The 22,661-nt window shown below is 40.9% G+C and overlaps 2 protein-coding genes across 3 annotated transcripts in view; one reads left to right on the top strand and one right to left on the bottom strand.

Annotated features, from left to right (window-relative positions):
* Positions 1-3,942: 3,942 nt before the first annotated feature.
* commd7 (COMM domain containing 7) lies at positions 3,943-15,222 on the bottom strand. Of its 2 annotated transcripts, none has more exons than XM_083976305.1 (9): positions 15,058-15,222; positions 13,760-13,813; positions 13,429-13,531; positions 10,908-10,964; positions 10,728-10,765; positions 9,950-10,040; positions 8,041-8,090; positions 7,899-7,947; positions 3,943-4,216 (listed from the first exon to the last, which is right to left on the bottom strand). In XM_083976305.1, exons 1-9 carry the CDS (start codon positions 15,136-15,138, stop codon positions 4,140-4,142), a joined length of 600 nt encoding a protein of 199 aa, XP_083832431.1. In that variant the 5' UTR covers positions 15,139-15,222; the 3' UTR covers positions 3,943-4,139. The 2 variants fall into 2 exon arrangements, with proteins under 2 accessions (XP_083832431.1, XP_083832432.1); XM_083976306.1 differs by having other exon boundaries at positions 13,760-13,810; positions 15,058-15,209.
* Positions 15,223-18,543: 3,321 nt separating this feature from the next.
* Positions 18,544-22,661, top strand: part of dnmt3bb.1 (DNA (cytosine-5-)-methyltransferase 3 beta, duplicate b.1) — a 61,887-nt gene continuing 57,769 nt past the window's right edge. Inside the window, exon 1 of the mRNA XM_083976294.1 lies at positions 18,544-18,712. Within this exon, the coding sequence (XP_083832420.1) occupies positions 18,711-18,712 (2 nt within the window). The 5' untranslated portion in view covers positions 18,544-18,710. The remainder of the gene's footprint in view (positions 18,713-22,661) is intronic.

The following is a 22,661-nucleotide window of genomic DNA, read 5'->3' as shown; positions in this document are numbered from 1 at the left end:
GTTACTGTAAACAAAAACTACAATATGTTACTGTAAATGAAAACTACAGTATGAAGCAGGCAACGGTGCTGCCAATATGTTACTGTAAACAAAAACTACAATATGTTACTGTAAACAAAAACTACAGTATGAAGCAGGCAACGGTGCTGCCAATATGTTACTGTAAATGAAAACTACAATATGTTACTGTAAATGAAAACTACAGTATTAAGCAGGCAACGGTGCTGCCAGTAAATTATCCTTACTGTTATACCGTTTTACAGTAAGAAATGTATTACTGAAAATATTGATGTATATTATTGAACTGCAGTGGCCTGTAGATTACTGTAAAATAAAAAATATTTACAGTGATATGCAGTAAATTCAAATTCTTTATTTAAAAACATACACACAAAAACAGTACAAATTTTGCAATACATAAAGTTTTTTAAAAATCAAAACAGTATCAAATTCAAGTATGAAATTCATAGTTTCACTAACAACAGTTGTAGTATTTCAGTACAATTAATTCAATACAACAATACAATTCATACAATATGAAAGTACAAAGTGCTTACAAATGTTTGAAACATAAACACTTTTCAAAGAGTTAAAGACTGAATCAAATTTTATGCCATGTACTAACTTAAAGGGACAATTAGGAGTTTTGGAAAGCAAAGTGTTTTCAGACTACATTTCTCATGAGCTTACGCGCGCACGGTGAAATTCTTGGACCGGTGCAAGATGGAAAAAAGCGAAAACATTTGCTAAGAATGTTTTCATTGATCAAGAATAAAATTCGGAGGTTCAAAGACAATCAGATACCGTCGTAGTTTCGACCATAAACGGTGATTCGACAGCGTTATTCCCATGACCCCAGTGTTTGCGAAACCGAAAGTAGGAAATGCTGGGCGAGCCGACCACTAAATAATATCAAAATTACCATAAAGACAAAACAACATATTTATTGAAAATTGACCCATTAACAAGTGGTAACGTAGATCCATCCACATTAATATGAGACTCCTCGTTGTCCCTTTAAAAAAATTAAAAAAATTCCCAGGAAAGGTTGAACAATACCTCTAACGATGGGGCAAGGGGCAAGGGGAGGCCACAGACCACAGAGCTTCGTTTGGTGATGGGTGTGTCGATCAGTGGGATGTTGGAAGGACTTCAGTGGAGAGTATCTTTCTGAAGTAAATGAAGGAGATAGTTAGATGGAGAAGATGTGTTTAAAGATCACCTGCCAAGGGCTGGTAAAGTACACTACACTGAACACACAAATGCCACACTATCCAGACCTTAATTTGTGTAAGATTTTATCTGGTTTGATTTAGACAGACATATTTCCTCTGTTAACAAGGCCACATCACTGTATAGATGAAATTTGTTCTTTACAACCACAAATTTCAGAATGTGTGAGATGGTTGAAAGTTTTCCTACCTATGAAATTTATAGCTGGAATTCAAGTGTGTGTGCATGTGTGTGACTGTCTGAACATTTCAGGCTAACTAACATCATTCAGAGTAATGTCATGCTAAGCAAATGTTAATTCAGGTCAAGTTTAATCAAGATGTTTAATTTGTACAATACAACTTACCAGAATCTGACGCTCTGGTTAGACAGCCCAGTGCCAGAGGCCCCTGGCCAGTCTAAAGGTTCCTCTCTCCTGTCTGGATTTTTCTGGAGCCTGGTATTCACCTGCTTCTCTGGAAGGTCCCTTCCTGCCTCCTGATGCTACAACCAACACAAACAAACAGACACACACATTAAGCAAATACACGATTGGCTGCGCCACTTATCAATAGCATTTCCAATTTATATTTTTCCTTACATAAAAACTTACAAATCTCTGGTTAGACAGCCCAGCACTGGAGTTGCATGGCCAGCCTCAAGGTTCCTCTCTCTTGCCTGGACTCTCTTGGAGCCTGGTACACACCCCCTTCCTTGGAATGTCGCTTCCTAATGCTACAAACAACAAATTAAACAGATGTATAAAGCAACGTATAGATTCAGCTGCACCACTTAATTTATATTCACAAACTACCATACAAAAATTAGATCACTTTCCCATATCTTTATATTTTTTCAAAAAAAAAAAAACTTTCAATACTTTGATACTTTTGCCACAAATTCTGTCAAACTTTTAAGAATTTCAAAGACCTAAGGGAACCCTGGGAGTAGTGTAGTGATCTTTTAGCTTTTAGGTGCTTTGATAACGTCTCTGCTTTGTCCCACCTAATCCAAACTACGGTACATTACTAGAAAATACACAAATTGTTGTTTACTGTAAATTATATGTTATCAACAACGGTACCTTACTTGAAAATGTATTAGTGTAGTTAACTGTAAATAATCCAGTAGGTAACCATTTTTGCTTTGTGGGCCCATGATGCATTGTATAAGAGACCAGTATCATACCGTATTTTTGAAATTATACAGTTTTGTACTGTTTTCAATGTTTCTAAGATTTTTACTGGGCATTTTAGTTGACAGTCAAGGCTTTCACAATGGTATTTATTGAATCAAATTAATATTACAGACGCACACACAAGATTATAAATCATAATCTTCTCGACAAGAAACGTGACTGGGCTGGCTGCCTTGGCTCCTCTCTGAACAGAGTGAGCACAAGGGACGACAATAGCAAGCAGGCTAAGGCTATCCTAGCATGCTACTAAAGCTAGGACATTAGGGACAAAAATAAAAAAATATATATTTTAACGGACTCAAGTCTGCAGGACTCACACAGGAGGGCTTGGGTGTTACACCGAGCAGCATACAGCAGTTTGGCCGCATTCAAATGATCATATTGTATGAACATTTATCACCAGAGAGCACATAGCCTAACTAGCTACTTAACGTTACCTCCTGCCATGAAACACAGGCACGCACGCACGCACATAGACCCAAGCGAATTAATAATGTTTTGGTGAAATTCATAAGTGGTGTCTATCTAGATGTTAATCTTCTACATGACTTTAACAGTTACATAATGTTAGCTAACCTTGGTCGGTAAGGGGTAGTAGGTATGTGTTTGTGACTGTCTGAACATCTCAGGCTAATAACATAATTCAGAGTAATGTTAGCATTATGCTAAGCAAAGGTTAAATCAGGTCAGGTTTAATCAAGACGTTTAATTTCTACATTTAAACTTACCGCAACGGTGTAGCCTCTCTCCACCAAGGTTGATGAATGAACTTTACTTGTCCACCGTCTTCTTCGTCCTCTTCTTTTGTTTAACGTAACTGGCAACTGGTAAATGGCTTTTAGATGCATTCCCGCCTAATCCAAACTACAGTACCTTACTAGAAAATACAAAAGTGTAGTTTACTGTAAGTAATCTAGTAAATAACTGTTTTTGTTTTGTGGACCCATGCTACAACAGTATACTACTGCATTTTTGAAATTATACAGTAATATACTCTAGTTTATAATAAAACTCCCATGATGCAATGCATGTTACAGTTTTATACTGTTCAATGTTTTTAAGTTATTTTACTGGACATTTTAAAGTAATTAACTGTAGGTTTTACAGCAAAGGCTAACAGTGTACACATTATTAACCCGGCTTCCTCTCTCTCCTGTGGCCTTGTGCTTTCTATCCCCCTGCACATCTCTGTATACTAACTTACAGAATCACAGTATTCCTCTCACTGTAATCATATGATGACTCAAGCCATGAAACAATAGGAAGTGATCAAACACATCCAGATAAGGTTGGATTGACTTTCTCTCATCATTTTACAGTTTGTGTGGATTTCTCTTCAGACAGATGAGGACAGAGCAGCCACCAAACTCAAGGAGTCATTCACATCTTGGTTGGCAAACAACACTTCCTGTGCTTACACCAGAGGAAGAAATTCAATGACTGGAGTGTTGCTTTATTCCCACATAAATCAAAGATACACACACACGCGCGCACGAACACATACACACAGTAAGAGTGTTTGTTTCTTTTTCTCTTTATTGAGAAAAGAGTATAAATTTCTGGCAGAAAATAACAGGACTTGTTTTTGTGCTCAGTTTCAGTCAATGAGACACACGCGCACACACGCACACACACACACACACACACACACACACACACAGTTTGACACATTTCAAATTACAACACACATTATCTCGCAGTGGCTCACACACAGGCACACACACTCAGCTCAGCTGAAACACTCCATGCTGGCCTTGGCCCTCTCCATCTCGTGCAGGAAGTTGTAAAACTGAGGGAGGGTCAACTCTGGAAGAGACAAGGGAAGAAAACAGGAAACACACTGAGGTGAATGGATCTCCACTTCACTGCAGAAGACACAGTCGATAAAAACTGATTGACACTCTGACTTAAAGGACAATTCCGGGCAAATTCAACTCGGGGCTGTATTTTCCTAACATTTTAGTTCTAAAAGAAGGAATCTGAAGATTTTCAGTTTAATCGCTCCTGTTTTGCGGTAGTTGCGTCTGTCCCCGCATCGCCACGGCAGCAATGAATGGGAGCAGACGCAAGTTCCGCTGCTTAGGCTGTTTACATCCCTTAAAGCCGCATTTTTTTTTCCACAGACAGCATCAGATGGAGACTCAAACATGCACCGAGAAGTTTATTTACTTCAAGCAAGCCGACATGTTTGTAAAACTAGATCTAATTCAAAGTCTCCCGGAGTCTCGTGTTCGGTGTGTTCACGTGCAGTGGGAAAGCTAACGTTTGTGTCATAAACACAGGAATATCAACTCTTGACTTGCTTCAAGTAATAAAAACTTCTCGTGCATGTTTGAGTAGCCACCTGACGCTGTCTGTGGAAAAAAATTTACACTTGAAGCAAGTCAAGAGTTGATATTCCTGTGTTTATGACACAAACGGTAGCTCCGACTGCACCTGAATGCACCAGCACGGCAACTTGGGTCTCGCGCAAGACTCTGGGAGACTTTGAATTAGATCTAGTTTTACAAACATGTCGGCTTACTTGAAGTAAATAAACTTCTTGGTGCATGTTTGAGTCGCCATCTGACGCTGTCTGTGGAAAAAAATTGCGGCTTTGAGGGATGTAAACAGCCTAAACAGAAGATTTTCAGTTTAATTGCTCCTGTTTTGCGGTAGTTGTGTCTGTCCCCGCATCGCCACGGCAGCAATGAATGGGAGCAGACGCAAGTTCCGCAAAACAGGAGCAATTCAACTGAAAATCTTCAGATTGCTTCTTTTAGACCTAAAATGTTAGGAAAATACAGCCCAGAGTTGAATTTGCTCGAAATTGTCCAAACAAATATTATTTAGCTCCTAAAAATAATTTGGCTTTGTTGTGTGTTTTCTGCAATAGTAACTGTCTGGCAGAGTTGGCTAATAAATTGGACTCTTTTATGTCAATGGGTGTAGTGGCAGAGGCCTGCACAATGACCTTGCCTTAGCAATGTCCATTACTGAGTCAGAATAAACTAACTACACTGTAAGAGACAAAATTTCTATTATATTCAGTTCGGGCTGCCGTACAAACATGGCGGCGCAAGATGGCAACACTCTCTAAAGCAAGACCCTTGCTATATGTAGATATAAAAGAAGAATTATAAGGTTATGAAAACCAAACAAATTTTATTTTATAGTGATTATACAATTATACTAATATATTCATGGGTAGTATACTCAGATTTTGCCAATAAACCCTGCCAATTATTACACATTGGACCTTTAACCAACGACACACACACCCTGCATCATCACAACAAGCTTTTTGATGTGTTTTGCAGCTCTTTCAATGGAAAATGTGTCTGGAAGTGGATTTGCCTTGAAGAAAGTGAAGAGCTTCACATGAGCTGAGGATGAGGATGAAGAAACCTAATGAAGCTCTCTGACAGTGGGTCAGTGGTGTTGACCCAAGACAACGGGGAAAATAAGTACGAATACGTCAACATTCTTCTATGGTGAGTGTGCAGAGGCCATGGTGGTGGGGTGCATTACTCTCTCAGCTGCGCTGCTGACTCACAGTTCTGACTCCGTCTAAAGCTCTCAGTGCTCATTGGCTCTTGGACAACTCTTCGAGTTTCGTTTTGACTTCAATCTTGCAGCAGCGCCTGGTCGTGGCCGGTTTATGGTCAAATGATGTTCTTTTCACTTCCGGCCCAAACAGATTCCAGCTGCTTTCTGCTCCTCCTCCTTTCCTTCATGTGTTTAATACTTATTCCCCGTGTCATTTCACTTTATTACACAGAATTTCAGTTGTCAACATACAGCTCTGGAAAAAAACAAGAGACCACTTTCACAAATGTTTCTTAAAAGCATCTCTACATGTATGACAGTCATTCTTTTCTTTTCTTTTTTAAATACCAACACAAACACAACTCATACTATGTGACACTGATGAGGTCATCACCTGAACCACATCTAATTTTATAGGAAGACTATAAAAACCACTGCTGGGATTAAACATTGACATTATCCCACAAAAACTGATTTATAAACTCTTCCTGAGTTAAAATATTCTTGCAGTGTTCTTTAGGAATAAATATGAACATGTTTTCTTTGCATTATTATTATTATTCAAGGTCTGAAAAGACTTGATATTTTGTTATTTAGACTAGTTTAGTCATTAGCCAATAAAAGCTCTAAATGACAATATCTTTATTTCAATTTTGGGAGAAATGTTGTCTGTAGTTGATAGAATAAAACAGCATTTTTTAAATTGAATTTTACTCAAACACATACCTATAAATAGTAAAACCAGAGAAACTGATCATTTTGGTGTGGTTTTTAAATTTTTTCCAGAGCTGTATATGTTTTGAGACCAGACAAACTCCATAATGCACAATGACTTTATTTTCAGAATTATGACTTAAAGAGGAACTATGCAAGTCTGGACGCTTTTCCTCTGTTTTGCTAACCCTCCACCTGGCCATGTGCATTTGTTTTTAATGAAGCCGACGAAAAATCAATCTATGGAGTGGTGGATAACGTTATATAACACATACGATGTTATGACGTGTATCCTTCACCCTTGCCCTGACGAAGGTCAGTTTGGCTGAAACGCGTAAACACGTTTTTAATAGATTAGCCATGTATCAATAAAGGCACCAGGTTGGTTTTCAGCCATGAGACGCCAGGTGGAAGGCAGAGAGCCTCCATTCTCACTCGTAAGAAGTCACAAGTCATGTAGTTCGATCACAATTACTCCGGATTTCTTTGTATGTGTGGATTACTTAGGTTGTTACCGACATCTGGTGAAAATTTCATATCAATAGCCCCATTCGAAATATATTTACTGAAAATTACTAAAAATGTTGCCGTGTTCAATACTTATTTTCCCTTCTGATCTTTTTTAATCCGCTGTTTGCTGTGAACAGTTTTCCTTCCAGCTTCTGTGCAAATCTATCCACCACCTTAGAGAAATAAACAAGTTGTCTATTGAAACTTGAGTTAAAAATAAGCTTCCTTCTGTCAATAATAAACATTTTATCTGCGTTTTGTCTGTCATTTGTGCAGTTTCAGCCACAAAAAACATCACCTCAGGTATCTCACGGTCCATTTCATCTCATCTGTCTGCATGTTTATACAACTGTGCAGCTGGCTCTCCAAGCATTGAAAAACTACATTTGAAAAAAAAAAAAAAAAAAACTTTTCCAAAAGTGGAAACAGGAGTGGCAGCAGCAGAATGTGAAAGAAAATTATAGTTTCCATCACAAGATATATATCCGCTCCGCTGCTTCTGCAGGCTGAGCATTCCTGTTGATTACACACATCTCCCTTCAAGCAACACAGTGGTAGATGGAGGTAAGGGGAGCTTCTACTCCTAAGAGGAGTAGAAGCTCTTGAGCTTCATGCACGTGTGTTATTATTCATCACACTGCTGCACCCACATGGATCTGACAGTCTGTCTGTATTTCATTGGTCCGAAATGTCGTCAGTGCTGATTTTATCAGTACACATAAACAAACTCACTCACCCATGTACACGTTCTCGGAGGAATTTCCCCGTCTGACCACCAGCTTCAACTGCAGCAGGACAGAGAGATTTGTCACCGTGTGTGCGCATGTGTGTGTGTGTGTAAATAAGAAGCATAAAGCATTATTTCTTGCTACACTGACCTGCAGAAAGATGTTGCCCACTTTCTGAATCTCACTGGTGCCCACCGTCACTGTGGGTCAGAGAACACATCACAAAACAACAACTCAGTCAGACACAGGGACGTTCATCTGTCTTTGAGGTAACGGTCACATCCCAGAACAGCAGACACACACACACACACACCACTCTAGCTGGTTACTAATGTGTGTGTGTGTTGGATATGTGTGTTTGTACATGGCCTGTCTGCCTGGTCTTTGGTTCCTTTAATGTATTGCTACTTTTATTAAGGCCCAGTGGTCTCTAGGTACCTACTGTTTTTAATAAGATTATTATTATTAATATTATGTTAGAATAACTGATTTGCTTTGAGGGTGTTAGCTCGGGCTGGGAATCACCACAGGCCCTTTGATGCAATATTATCACAATACAGTATTACTGACGTTTTAAACATGTGTTGCACTCATACATTGGGATTTATGACCTTTCATCTAATAAGATCAAGTTCTCAGTCTGTGAAGTAGACAGAAACAATTGGTGTTCCAGTGCTAAAGTTTTCATATTTTCATTTTACATGGTAAAAGGTTGATACTTGGTGTCCGTCCCCGTGCTGACACAATATTGCCACACAGAATATCCTAATACTAAGTTGTATTCATGTTTTTCCCCCACACCCAACCATAGCATGCTAGAAAACACCTTCAGGCTGCCAAAAATCACAGGTTCAGCAGTGACTGGCCTCAGGTCTGGTCAAACAAACTCCAAAATGCACAATGACTTTATTTTCAGAATTATGACTTAAAGAGGACACTTTTCCTCTGTTTTGCTAACCCACCACCTGGCCATGTGCATTTGTTTTTAACGAAGCCGATGAAAAATCAATACATGGAGGGTGGATAACGTTATATAACATATACAATGTTACAACGTGTATGTTTGTGTAGTCTTAACTGTCATAAACAAAAGATTACGGGTTACGGAGCGCGTTTGTGTCGTGGTGCACAGAGACGAGGGCTGGGACACCGGGGCGGTGACCGAGTAACTACACTGATGTTGCAAGGTTGATTTTCAGCCGTGAGACGCAGGTGGAAGACAGAGAGCCTCCGTTCTCACTGTAACAAGTCACAAGTCATGTAGTTAACTATCACAATTACTCCGGAGGTTTTAATTAAGGTAAAAATGTAGCAGAGCCACAGGAAAATCCTGTTTAGTTTCTCTTTAATTTTTTTAATTTACATTTCTATACATTCCTCTACTCTGTTGTAATTATTACTCTTTTTCTCTACTTAATTCTTATTTTCTTTGTTGCATATTCTTTGTATGTTTGCATACTTGACTAATAAAAACAGCAACTTATATGGGGTTTTGGTTTTAACACTGTGATGTTAAATCAACATTGTGGGTGAAATAAACCTACTTGGTCATCATGAATCTTTCTTAAAAATATGTTTGTTTAGGTTCATAAATTATTCACATTATCAGTTTAAATGTGTTTTGTAAAATATGGAAAACTCATACTGGTTAGACACACCCCATCTGGGTGACTGGAGGTTTTTTTTTGTAGTACGTCTAAAAACAGTTGGGCACAGCTCAGGCCAATAAGCTGGAGCACATTATGAACATCAGTTCAACGATGGTTTAATATGACACTAATGACTCTCCTGCCTGGCTCTATTAGCATCTCTATCACCTGTATGTCTTCACAAGCCATTAGATCCCAATGAATAAACAACACTGTCTGATAGAGACCCATCATCTAAATGCGACTCCGCAGTGCATTAGAGGACCTAACATAACATATGCTAATGAGTACATTAGACTAGAGACTCGTTTTCATGAGAGCAGGGAGAGCTGCAGCCCTCACAGCGTGCACAGAAATAAACTTACAGCCAACCTATAATTTCAAAAAGCTAAATCTGATGTGGTTTGTACCTCCAAACTTCCACTCCATGTCGACCAGCTGGTTGACCATCAGAGTCTGCCTCACAGCGAGTCTGGACAGCGCTGCGTAGTGCTCCCCCCACTGAAAAATACCACTGAAAATGTCAGAATGACTCCTGTTGTTATAGCAGGGTATATACAGGAATCTTGAAGTTAATTCTAATACCTTTTTAAGACATTTTCAAGACCTTCTCAATATTTTTCAATACCTCACCGCCACTTCAAGCTGTAACCATTTACATCAGTGACACTTTTAACGTAACATGCAGTTTTAATTTGTGATAAAGACTATAGACCACTATGATGCTACAGAATTCAAAATAGGCTGGGATAAGGCAAAGTTTACAAAAAAAAAAAAAAACATTGCTCCACTCTCAAAAAACAAAAACAACAAGCTTATTTTTTTTTTTTATGTACCGCTTCATCTTTGTTTTTTCATAAAATGAATAAATTCACACACTTTTACAATGTTTTTTAGGACTCTTGGACAGCTAATTCAGAAAAAATACCTTCAAAATTTAAGACTTTATAAAGTCGTGAAAATACTTTTAAATACTTTTTAAGGGTCTTAATTTTCCCCAAATTGATTTATCACCTTTTAATACTTTTCAAGACCCTGCGGATACCCTGTATAGAATGATTTCTGGATGCTATTTAAAAAGAGAGAAAGAAACCAGTTTATCTACTAAGCGATCGTCATGTTGTAAATGATGAACATCTGCATTGGATATTTGATTTTTATAGATTCTGACAACCTGACATTAATTACCTGCTGTGAGAAGTGAGCCGCCTTGTCTTCGTTCAGTCCTGAGGAAACAAGCAGATGTAAAAAAAAAAGTAAAATGATACAGCGTCATGAGAGAACACTATCCAGGAGCCATACTTAACCCCCAGGTTTAAAAATCGACGCCGCTGATGATGTTATCAGTTGAGGAGACGGGATGACTACCTAACGTCACGAGGTCTTCTTTGATCTGCTCGGCTGTCAGGTTTTTCTTCAGGGCTCCTGAGGAGGAGACAGGGGGAATAAGTGTCACTCAGATGGAAACGTCCCTGTAGCTGCAGCTTTCACAGGTGTCAAGGTCGGAGTGTCGTGGGAAATTTCAGAATTAGCACCGTGTGTACGTTCAGATCCGTGCGACCTCACAGAGAGCTGATGTACTGTAGTCAGGTTGCACCGATGAGAAAAGAAAGAAAATGCACTTCTTGTCCAATTTTGTATGTTTAGTTTTTCTTTTATTCCTATTGTTGTATGATATACTGTTAATATGTCTACTGGCTATAGCGGAGGAGTAAGTCACAGCAAACATCAGCATCAAGAGCCAATAGTGTGTACTCAAGCTTTATGTATCTGTGTAGGCTCAGAGCTTATGGTGTACAGTAGCTGCTATAAAGGTTCAATGTGGAAACAACAAGAGCTCTGATGGGCTACAACAACTGCTTGTGTTTTTTATGCGGGTGGCAAAAGTCATTCAGCCATGTCAGTCATGTAATGCAATAAGATTTAAATACAATATGATAATATCACAACCCAATGAGCTTAACAGGTTTGTGGATAGGGGCCCAGTCACAATGTGTACAATACAATTTCAGCTTCAATATGCAGAAATCTGTATACACAAAACCCTAAAAGAATAATTTAATTTCCTAAAACAATTGAACAGTCCAAACATTGATCAAATAGGACAAGAAGATACACAATCAGCATGACATCCATCCATTGGCTATACTGCTGGAAGAGATTAACACACTCACATTCACACCTATAAGCAATTTTGAGGCAAATCAAGCTAGTGTGGATGTGTCTGGACTTTAAGAGGAAGCTGCAGAACCAGGAGAGAACCCAGGCAGGAACAGGAAAATTGGGGCCCGCGGGCCAACCGATTATTTTTGGCCCGCTGCCCATGCTCGAATTTTTAATTTTTGAAATTTCTATAATTTTCCCACTGTGATGTATGTTGCATGTACGACTCCGACCACTAGGTCGACCACTGTCACCAGTGTTGTTGTTAACGTGCTGGGAGTTTTCATAGACGAAGAGACAGGAAGTAAACACACAAGTTGGGCAGTTGTCGGTCTGAGAAGTGAAGCTCACTTCCGCGTTCAAAAAACTGCAATCCCCTCGGCTTCCTCTGGGGGCTGGTGTCAGAAAGCAGCATTCTACATAGACCCCCATGTTAAAATCACAGATTTTACATCCTCAATAAACATGTTAAAAGCCTGGTGTCAGCACGTTTTTTTTTCTCAATCGATAGTTTCTACCCCCGCACACACTCTGAGGGGGGTGAATTTTTTTTTAACTCTACCGTTTTACTGTTATTAGGTTAAAACTCTGGCCAATTAGGGCGCGGAAACGTTGAGTGACAGGTCCGAGCAGCTCCGTGGACAGCTGCTTCGAGGCCAGTGGGCGGGTTATCGGCCGGCCAATCCAACATGGCGCTGTTCAGGCCGGCATATTTGAGTCACAAAAACGACTCCCCAAAACCAATGGGTGACGTCACGGGTGCTACGTCCATATTTTTTACAGTCTATAGTCCAGCTTAGAGCTCTGAGCTCCAAAGAGCTTTAGCACCGGGAAAGGTGACGGCACCGGTAGCGGCAACGACGATGGCAATGGTGCCGACTGGACTGTTGCCCCCCGTCGCCATCATTGCCGGTAACGTTACCGTTGCCGGGAGCTTTAGAACTTTCTCCAGAGTTGCGGCAAGCTCTGGAGGGGAGGCTGGCCGGCCGTGCAGCCCAGCACAGGGCGCTGTGTGTGGGTGAGAGGAGCAGGGAGACTGGGCATTAACTGACTGGGCAACGGCAACAAATTCACAAGCTACTCTGCTTTTCTGGGGACGACACAAGTAGCAGACAATGCCCTTCTCAACCAGAGTACCACTAACTTTGCTTTGTTTTAACAGCAGGGCTCCACACTAACATGTTTCCCTAGGAGTACTGTGGCCCCTAACTTAAAATTTTAGGAGACCAAGCAGAAAATTTAGGGGCACACACTTGTAAATCGACTTGTAAAGCAAGTATTCACAATACTCACACACATTGACCTGCCACCTGTAATTACAAACATCAGATTTTTCTCCCCATGTTTCACCAGCGTTACAAAACAAAAGACAGGCAAATTCACTGGCTGCACATGTGCACATGAAAAATTTACTTGCACTGTCCCAAATTTTAGGGGCAAAATGCCCCCATTTAGGGGCAGTCTGGAGCCCTGTTTAACAGTGAAACACAATAATCAATAGTATTATTTAAAAATTACTTTGTATGAGTGTTTATTTTTGCACAATTAACCTATGTTACAGGCATATTTCATTTGAATGTTCATTTTTGGCCCTTCACTGAGAAGAATTTGGGCACCCCTCGTCTAACATCTGTGAACCACTGCATTTATCATGCTTTCCTGAACTTCAAAAGAATAAACTGTTCATCAGGTGGATTTTCTATGTGTGTGTGTGTGTGTCTCCCACCCTGCGGTACCAGGAGCACGCTCTTCATCAGGTTCCTCAGAGGACCAGCGCTCATCCCGTGTTCTCCTGCAAACTCAGTGAGCTGCTGCATGAACCTCTCCGTCTACACACACATGCATGCACGCACGCACACACACACACACACACACACAAATTTATGCATTCATTTGCACACATGCACAATGGGACAGGCAGTGTTTTTCCTCGGTTCAGTTATCAAGGTTAATCACAAAAATCCAAAGTCCCATTGACATAAAAATTGTCTGTGTGTGTGTGTGTGTGTGTGTGTGTGTGTGTGTGTGCGTGTGTGTGTGTGTGTGTGTGTGTTCACCTCTTTAGGCTCCAGGAGAAAATGGAACAGAATTTCAATCAGTCTCTGAAACTGCTGTAGAAAAAAAAAAGTAGTGGATGTTAAGAAATGTTCTGCTGTTTGGTTTGTTCGATCAGCCTTTCACATCAAGAGACGCAGTTTCATCAACAACTTGAACCTCTATCCAACAATGTTCATAAAGTAATAAAACAAAAAACGCTTAAAGTATATCAGTTTCAAAAAAGTGCATTTTTAAATGATGTGCATGTGATACAGTGAAATGAAGAGTCAACTCAAACCAAATCACAACAGACATCTTCTTTACTAATGTGTGGAATAGTGAAAAAGAAAAAACACATCCTGAATCATTAAAGTTGAAAAGACCATTACAGTGAGGTCATAGTCCACGAGCCTCTCTTAATAGGTGATGAAGTCTCTTTGTGTTTTAGTTGTGCAGACTTGGACATTTGAGCTCCTTTTTGTCTCTTTCTGTTGTTTTGACAGTTTGTGGCTCAAAGACACCATCGTGTCCAATAGAAATGTTCAGTAGCTCATCAATGCATTTGAGCATTTTTACTTTTTAGTAGGACTTGAAGTAATCTCATTTCATTTTTTATTTGTTCCATGCACTGACAATTTCAATTCACACATTACTGACAAAATGATAACAGATTTTAATTTACACATCCCATGCATGGGAACGAGCAGGATGAAGTTATTTCCCTGCCCCTGAATCAATTCATTTTCAAATCTGAACCAGATGGTCTGCCACATTAGAATATATGGACTGGTGTTGAAAATTAGCACATGTGCTAAACACACCTAAGCAAAGCATCCACTGGAACAGTCTCAATGTATTTGTGATGTCCGTATCAAATAAATAAGCATAACATAACATTACTTGAAAATAACACCGACAACAAAGAAGAAAAATAAATCTCAAGCAACTAAATTATGGCCATGACTTCTCAATAAAAAATAATAAACAGAGAACAATAGTTACTAAAATAGTTTTGTCGTGTAGTTGAATACGGTAGTTAAGTGACCCTACACTGTGTACCACCACTACTGTAATACTCCCCCCGCCCCACCGGGTCTGCTCCCGTCACATGATCCTCACGGGCTTGTCATATCACCGGGTACGTTTATTGACAGCTCCGACAGTTCGTGTATGAAACCAGACAGATTTCCCCCAGTAACGTCACATCTGCAGCAGGTTAAAGCCTCACAGCAGCTGAGCTCAGACACACTAGGCTACTGTAATGTTACACGGCGTAGGGATACATATGTGTGTGTTGTGAGTGGCGGCTGAGTTTTACCTGCTCGTTCAGTTTGTTCAGGTTCTGGAAGTCGGTGCTGACCGAGTCCGGTAAAACGTCTTTGGTGAAATGAAGCTGCATATTTAGTTATTTATGCTTCGTCTCGCTGAGAGAGAAGCTGCTCTGCTCTGTTTTGGATTCTGCTTCCGGGTTCGTCGATGCGCATGCGCACCAAGCGGCAGCGCGGCGCCGCCCCCCTCACACTCTAAATTTAGTTGATCATTTTCATTATTGGCTTGCTGGGTGAGTCGACCACTAAATAATAATAGCCTAATAAATATAATAGCAAAATAACTATAAAGACAAAACAATTGATCGAAAATGGACCCATTAACAAGTGTATCGACAAATATGAGACGACTCCATAGCCAAAAGCAAACTCCTCGAGGTCTCTTTAAAACTGGTTTCAAACTGGTTCCAAGCACCAACTCCGAGCTGCATGGTCCCATATTGTCCATAGCTGGTCCAGAACTCTTTTAGGCTAGTCTATGGTCCAGAGCATAGGTCCAGAACTCTTTTATACAGTCTATGATCCAGAGCTGGTCCAGAGCTAAGAACCGATGATATGAGGGGCCTGGGGCGGGGTTACCTGACCACACAGGAACAGCAAAAACAATGAACCGCCATTTTTAAAACGACAACGAGCAAGTCAGTTGCATGTCAAGATCTATGAGTTGCATGGATGTATTATATTAGATCCATGGTCAGTTGCATGGCTCTGACTTGGCTCCTTTGCTTGTGGCAAAAGTAACCTTCTTTGGAGGCACCAGGCTGGAGCCAGTTAAGGTCCGGCTATAGCACCAGAACCGAACTAGAACCAGGTTCTTTTCGGTGGAAAGGGGGGTTGGTGTGGTTGGTCTGGTGTTGGAGTGACCCCCTCGGTCATCTCTTCCCAGAGTTCAAAGATAAGAAAAAGGCCTAGGCCTACTTCACTTTTTCAAGCTGTATACGTGTTGGTATCTGGTTCTTTTTTATACAGTAGCCTATATATAGGCTAGATTCTCTAACAAAATGTGTATTTTCTACTCCATTTTATAAATTCAGTTACTCATTATAATTTATTATTTATATACTGTCCATGTTTGACCTCAAGGTCTTCAGTGAGGGCCTGGAGGATGTTCCTGCTAGACTGACAAAAGAAACGGGAAACATTTGTAATCATACATTTCTATCTGTACTGCATTAAATAAAGATTATAATAGAAACTTTCCCACTTTAACCACACCAGTAAAGTGTTGCTTACACATCATGAAGTGCACAAAGCCTATTCATGCAGCATCAGATGTCTCAACTGTACGTTTACATGACACTTGAAAAAAACGAATTATTGCCTTAATCTAACTATAACTGGACAACTGAGTGCATGTAAACGCCTCAGTCCGACTAAAGTCGGAGTTCTCCAACTCCGATTAAGACACCCAGATAATGCGATTGGAATTCGATTTTCTCTGTCATGTAGCTATAGGCTACGCCTGACTGAAGCTGGACAATGCATGTGCGCATGCTCCACAACAGTAGAGACGGCATAAAGTGGAGCAGAGAAGCCGCCCGAACCCGCCAAATTAAAGAAAAAAACCCAACGTCAGCACTGATTCAATACATTTCACGCAGCGCGACCAGCAAGAGCGTTTTATTTAAAAAAAGAGAGAGGGGGAGGAAAAAAAGAAAGCCTGTATCCTATTCTCAGCACGTATCCGGCCCAGACTGGCGCGTCTGGTCGGGAACTGCAGTTGAGAATTTATTATTAAGCTTACTAAGTTGTTTATTCAGTTTTTTACGAGGTGACAGAAAAGTCAACAGGACAGGGGGGCGCCGCATGAGGGGGCGGACCCCGTCAGTTATTCGATTTTCTCAGTTGCATGTAAATTGAAACAAGGACAGAAGTCCGATTAGACGGCAAAATCGAATTTTGAGCATAGCTCGATTAAGCTCTGCATGTAAACGTACATGTTACAGCAATTAAGCTAATGGATTCTCAAATAACTTGGGCCATTGGTTGAAATTAGTGAACTTTAAAGCAGAAGTAAGCGATCCGGTGGTTTTGGCTAACTTCCTGTCATCAGATGGAGTTAGCAGTCCCCGCCCTCGTCCCTACATCACCACATTCACGCACATCCCTTGGCTGCACACACAGAGAGGACCGCCCCTTTATGCCGTTCTCTCTCCTCATTGGATAAAGGTTGTAGGATACAAGGAGAGTTTTCTCCTCGGCTTACAGCAGAGCAGAGTGACTGACAGACCCGTGTTTCAGACCAAACACTCTACGTACAGTATAGCGAACAATGGAACTGTGTATTTTTTTTCAGGTAAAACCTCTTTTAGGCCGTGAAAATAGGCAGTTTCTTTGGGTCTGTTCACAACAATGTATGTTGTAAATCTCTGGGCAGGGCTATGGGCTGGCGTTGCTAACGGGAGGAGTGCAGAGAGTCTTCTACTGCAATTAAAGTAGCTACTTCGGGGCTACTATATAAGTGATTGCTGTCGGAAGATTTAACTATTTAAGACTTATATTAACACAAATATTCCGCTTACTTCTGCTTTAAGTAGCCTAGACAGTTTAGACAATTTTGCAAATCACATTGACACAATATAGTTTTTGTCTTTATTTATTCAAAAACAGACATATATGGAGGTAGCCTACGCTGTGCCCCCTATCGCACCCTCGTCCTGGTATAAATTACAGAGTCATCTTAAATTGGATTATCTCCCAAGTATGGAAGATTTTAAAGCGAGGATCAAGGACTATTTGACTATTGCATGCACATGTTCTCTCACTGAACGCAGCTGGTGATTATACTGTAATGATGTGATTTGCCAAACTGTTTTAGCTGTCTTTATGTTTGTTTTGTTGTTTTTCAAGTCGGTACTTTATGTGGACCTACTGTGCTGCTCTCTTGGCCAGGACCCCCTTGCAAAAGAGATAATGAATCTCAATGGGATTATTCCTGGTTAAATAAAGGTTAAATAAAAAAAATAAAAAATAAAAAATAGGTTCTTAAAACATGAATAGCCTATTCAAAGTGTAGCCTATTTTGCTTGCTGGCTTGAGAAGGAGCATTTTTCATTTTAAAGTTATTCAGAAAAGAAATTGAAATTTTCACACACAGTGTAGCCCACTACTAAGAAGGAGACTATAGGCTACAAGTTTCTACATCACTATGTTTCTTGTCCCCTGGGGAGAAGGATGTTTCTCCCTCTGATTTCCAGTGAAATCAGTGTGAAAAGACGTTGACTCATAACCAGAGAGGGAGGGAGAGGAGAGGTGAGTGGTGTTGAAGAGTGGGAGGAAAGTGGGAGGTGACAAGTTCACCTGGTTAAAGCCTCGGAGCGGCGACCAATCCCCTTTCACCTCTCTCTCTCCCCTACTGGCGGCAGAGTTCGTCCAGAGGGACACACACACACACACACGCAGAGAGAGAGAGAGAGAGAAGAGAGATCTGCAGCAGCATGCTCCAACAGAGTGCAGGGCTCATGTGAAGGGGATAGACGTGATCCAGAGTAGACCCGAGATCAAGTTCACGGCTGACTTTCCAAGAAAAAGAAAAAGAAACTCTTTTTAAAAACACATTCCCCACAGGTTCGAGTCCGCGGCCACCAGCACGTCCTTCTGCACCGTCTCCTGCCGTGGATGAGAGCGACCAGCCCGGGTTGTTATGTAAGTTCCTCAACGCGGAGGGCGTTTTTTCCCTTCTTCTTTGCAACATTTAGGTTTGTAAGTAGGCACCGAGCGAATAATTAAAGTTCCACTTATCAACACGCGCCCTCTCTCTCTCTCTCTCTCTCTCTCTCTCTCTCTCTCTCTCTCTCTCTCTCTCTCTCTCACTCACACACACACACACACACGCCTGACCGGAGTCGTGGCGCTCATTGTGAAGGTGTGCGTGGCTGTGATTGTGCTTTCGGCTTGATTTCACACTTTGATTTCACTCTTTGGTGCACTTTGGTGAGAGCTTGCAGGTCGGTAGCGATAGTCGGTGGCAGACAGCCCCATGTGCACGGAGAAAACCGAGCTGCGCGTACAGATGTTGCACAGATTGCTGGTAAGTCGACGTCCGTCTGCTCGTGTTTTTTGTGCGAAGCTGCTGGTGACTATCAAACCGTCTTTTAAAAAAAACTTATATATAATTTCCCTGCAATAATAATGACACTTAAACTGCTGCAGTTTCTCCAACTTTTCACATCCAGTTCATCGTCAGAGCGTCTAGATATGAAGTTGAGCCACTTTAAAAAAAAAAAACTAGACAACTTTGATCACCTGTTGCTTCGAGCCGATTTAAAGCGGTTGATCGATGTTTGACCTGTTTGCTTTATTAGGATTTGGTCCGAAAGGTGAATTGTTAGTGTTGTATTAAAGCGGCGTGAGCTGTGATTAGTTTCACTAGTGAACAAGTGTTGAAATTGCACGACAGCTTTTTTTTTTCTTACTCATTTTTTGTTTCCTGGTTACGCGCTCTGGTGTTTGCACGCACACGCACAGACCGGCACAGTTATTTTTTTTTTTTGGAACAAACGTGTTCTCAGATTGAGGAACAGTGTGGGAAGCCTGCTCTCGTGCACATACAGTGTGTGTGGTGTGTGTGGTGTGGTGTGTGTGTGTGTGTGTGTGTGTGTGTGTGTGTGCAGTCATTACAGAGTGCAGGTAGCAGCCACGCGGTGGGAGACGATGGGGGAGGAGTCAAATCAAACACCAGGAGAGTTCACTTTGCAGGAATGTTGACATAATGCAGGTGACTGGGTGAAGGCGGCTGCCAGCTGGAGCAGGCACACTTCCCACCAACACGCTGTCTCATTTAACATACCGGTAGATTTCAATGCACGTTTCACACTGTGGGCTCTTTCACAACTTGACCTTGGGATGATTTAGTAAAAATCTGTTTACACTTTAAAAAAAAAAAAACAGTAATTGTAGGTCAGTTGGCCTCACATTAAACCTGCAACACATTTTTTTGGTCATATTCAAGGATGTTTGGATGATCAGGCTGCAATTAAAGCAGAAGTAAGCGGTATATTTGTGTTAAGATAAGTCTTAAATAGTTATATCTTCCGACAGCAATCACTTACATAGAGTGTTTGGACCGAAACACGGGTCTGTCAGTCACTCTGCTCTGCTCTGAGCCGAGGAGAAAACTTTTCTCGTATCCTACAGTTTTTATCCAATGAGGAGAGAGAACGGCATGCAGGGCTGTGTGTGCAGCCAAGGGATGCGCCTGAATGTGGTGACGTAGGGACGAGGACTGTTATGGTGCGTTCAAGGCAGCCCGTAACTCGTGTTTTTCCGACCTGTGAAGTCATACCAGTTCGATCTGGTACGAGTTCACGGGTCGGAAGTTACGAGTGGCCGTTATAGTGACTTTCACAGGTAAAACAGGTCGGAAAAACACGAGTGGGTTGCCTGGAACGCTACAAAATCGTAAGTTGTGACTTGAAGCTGTAATTTACGGTTTCAAAAGCCTGCCTGGAACGCAGCATTAGCCAAAACGACCGGATCGCTTTCTTCTGCTTTAATGAAGTTTGCTTCTAGTACGGCGCTTTTAACTGGATACGCAAAAGTCTCTGGTTTCTGCTGATGTGTCTCTGTTACCTACAACAGCAAATGAGCCCATCAGTGTGAAGATACGCTATTTCTAAGTAGTCTAATTCTATACCTCTGGAAGGCATGGTCGGGTCGGACCACTGACGAAACGATACGAATAGATACATTAGCCTACTACGCACGCTGCAGATAGCTGCTAAAAAAAAAAAAAAAAAAAAAATTAAAAAAAAAGGTTTTCAAAGCAAGTCCCGTCTTCTTTCCGACGTTTCCAAAACAAATCTACACGCGCCGGCCAGACAAACGTCCCAAACAGTGGGAAATGCAGTCTTCATTCCGGCAAAACACCACCGCTTTTGTCCACAGGGGCCGCCAAAATCAACACTAAATGAAAAGTCTGTATAGGGGCTTTAATAATTAAAATTTATAATAATTATTATAATTTAGTGTATAAGATAAAAGGAGCCATCATAAAAATATACATTCAGTTTAGGGCAGCGTTTCTCAAATAGTGGTCCGTGAGCGACCCCTAGTGGTCCGCAAGGTGACACGGTAACATATCACGTTTCAAAATTGACAGCGTTTCAAACTGCTTGCAACAGGTGTAGTGTGTTTTCAATATTTAGGATTTTTACACCCATACTGCTGTGCAGCCTCGGTTCAAACCAAATGCGAAAATGACAGTGTTTCACCAGCACACGTGTTTGTTTTCACTCTGGACCAATAATGCACCAATGCTAAAACGTCATGTTTCCATGGTTGCCTGGAAAAGACGCGTGGTACGTCAACGTTTACATGAGTCCCGGCGTAAAAATGAAACTCTGAAGTAACGCTTTAACTTTTTATTTTGAAATAAAAAAAAAATGTTTTAACCTTAACAATGGAGACAATAATATGGCTGCACTGCCTAGCTAACTATATATAGCTAACTATGTGCGTCTTTTAAGCTCAAACTTGTTGTGGACACCAGGCAGTTGGAGTGGGTCCTGGTCCGGCCGCGTCAACAAACGGGCCGCACTTGAGTCCAACTGTAGCCATTTCAGTACGCAACTGAATGCAACTGTTGTGTTCACACTGAACCAAATGCACCGAACTCAGGCCCACAGTTAAACTGGGCCGACCCAATCACTGCCTGTGTGAAAAACACCCTTAATCAAGTAGTAGGTATCAGCAATATGATATTGGTAAAGCTGTCATTTTAGGTTGTACTATTTTGTGACCTGTTGAATTTGGCATATTGTTTGGGGGGCTATGTAGAGTCAGGTGGTCCGCAAGTGTTTGTTTTTTATGGGTTAAGTAAGTGGTCCCTGGTCTGAAAATGTTGTCATGTAAAAGTATGTTGACTGATTCCTCTTTGATGGTGGAGATGGTTGAGGGAAGCAGTGAGTAAAATATTTCAATCTGGTTCCCAGCTCTGATGTTCACGAGGAGTCTTTAGCTCCAGGTTGTAGTTTAGTCCTGATCGTATGTGTGGTTCTAGGACTGTACCTCACTGCTGCTCAGCAGACTCACTGCTGCTGTAGTGAGACTCAATCAATGGAGCTGAAGATCTTGGACAGCTGTCTTTGCTGTGTCCTCACAGATGGACAGACTGAGAGCTGGTCAGAGGGAACTCAGTGTCATTGTCATGACTATTTGATCAAAGTGTCCACCAAGAGAAGATATTGAAGTATTTATTTCCACCTTTTTTTTAATGAACATTTTTCAACATAATTTCTAAATACTACGCCATTTAATTGTCAATTATGACAAAAAACCGGACAGTTTAGGACCCAGTAGTTCTTTTCCAACAACTTAATAATTTTAGGCTTTAATTGTTTTCCCAATGATTTGTCCAGTTCTTTAAAATCATTAAACATTTGCTTTAGGGTTAATTTGATCAGGTATCATGATTCAGTTCTTTGTGCTGCTGTTTTGCGCATGGAGATCAAACCCAAAAGGTCATGGAGCAGCTGTAGTGCTGTGTGATAAATGGTTTTTAGACAGATGAAATGAAAAAGTCCCCCCAAATTGTCACAAAATCAACAAACGGACTCTCTGCAGCAGATGTTATCACAGCTGGTTAATGTGACAC

The sequence above is a fragment of the Trachurus trachurus genome (genome assembly GCF_905171665.1).
Source record: "Trachurus trachurus genome assembly, chromosome: 7".
NCBI classification, from domain to species: domain Eukaryota; kingdom Metazoa; phylum Chordata; class Actinopteri; order Carangiformes; family Carangidae; genus Trachurus; species Trachurus trachurus.
This window is presented reverse-complemented; position numbering and strand designations above follow the sequence as displayed.

Bases quoted from the DNA above. Each gene is read 5' to 3' on its own strand.
- commd7 (XM_083976305.1), bottom strand. From the start codon at position 15,138: ATGCAGCTTCATTTCACCAAAGACGTTTTACCGGACTCGGTCAGCACC. The intron at 13,532-13,759 runs GTGAACACACAC...ATGTGTGTGTAG, and splicing joins TTCTCCTGGAGCCTAAAGAG to ACGGAGAGGTTCATGCAGCA. The intron at 10,965-13,428 runs GTGGGAGACACA...TCTCCTCCTCAG, and splicing joins CGTGCTCCTGGTACCGCAGG to GAGCCCTGAAGAAAAACCTG.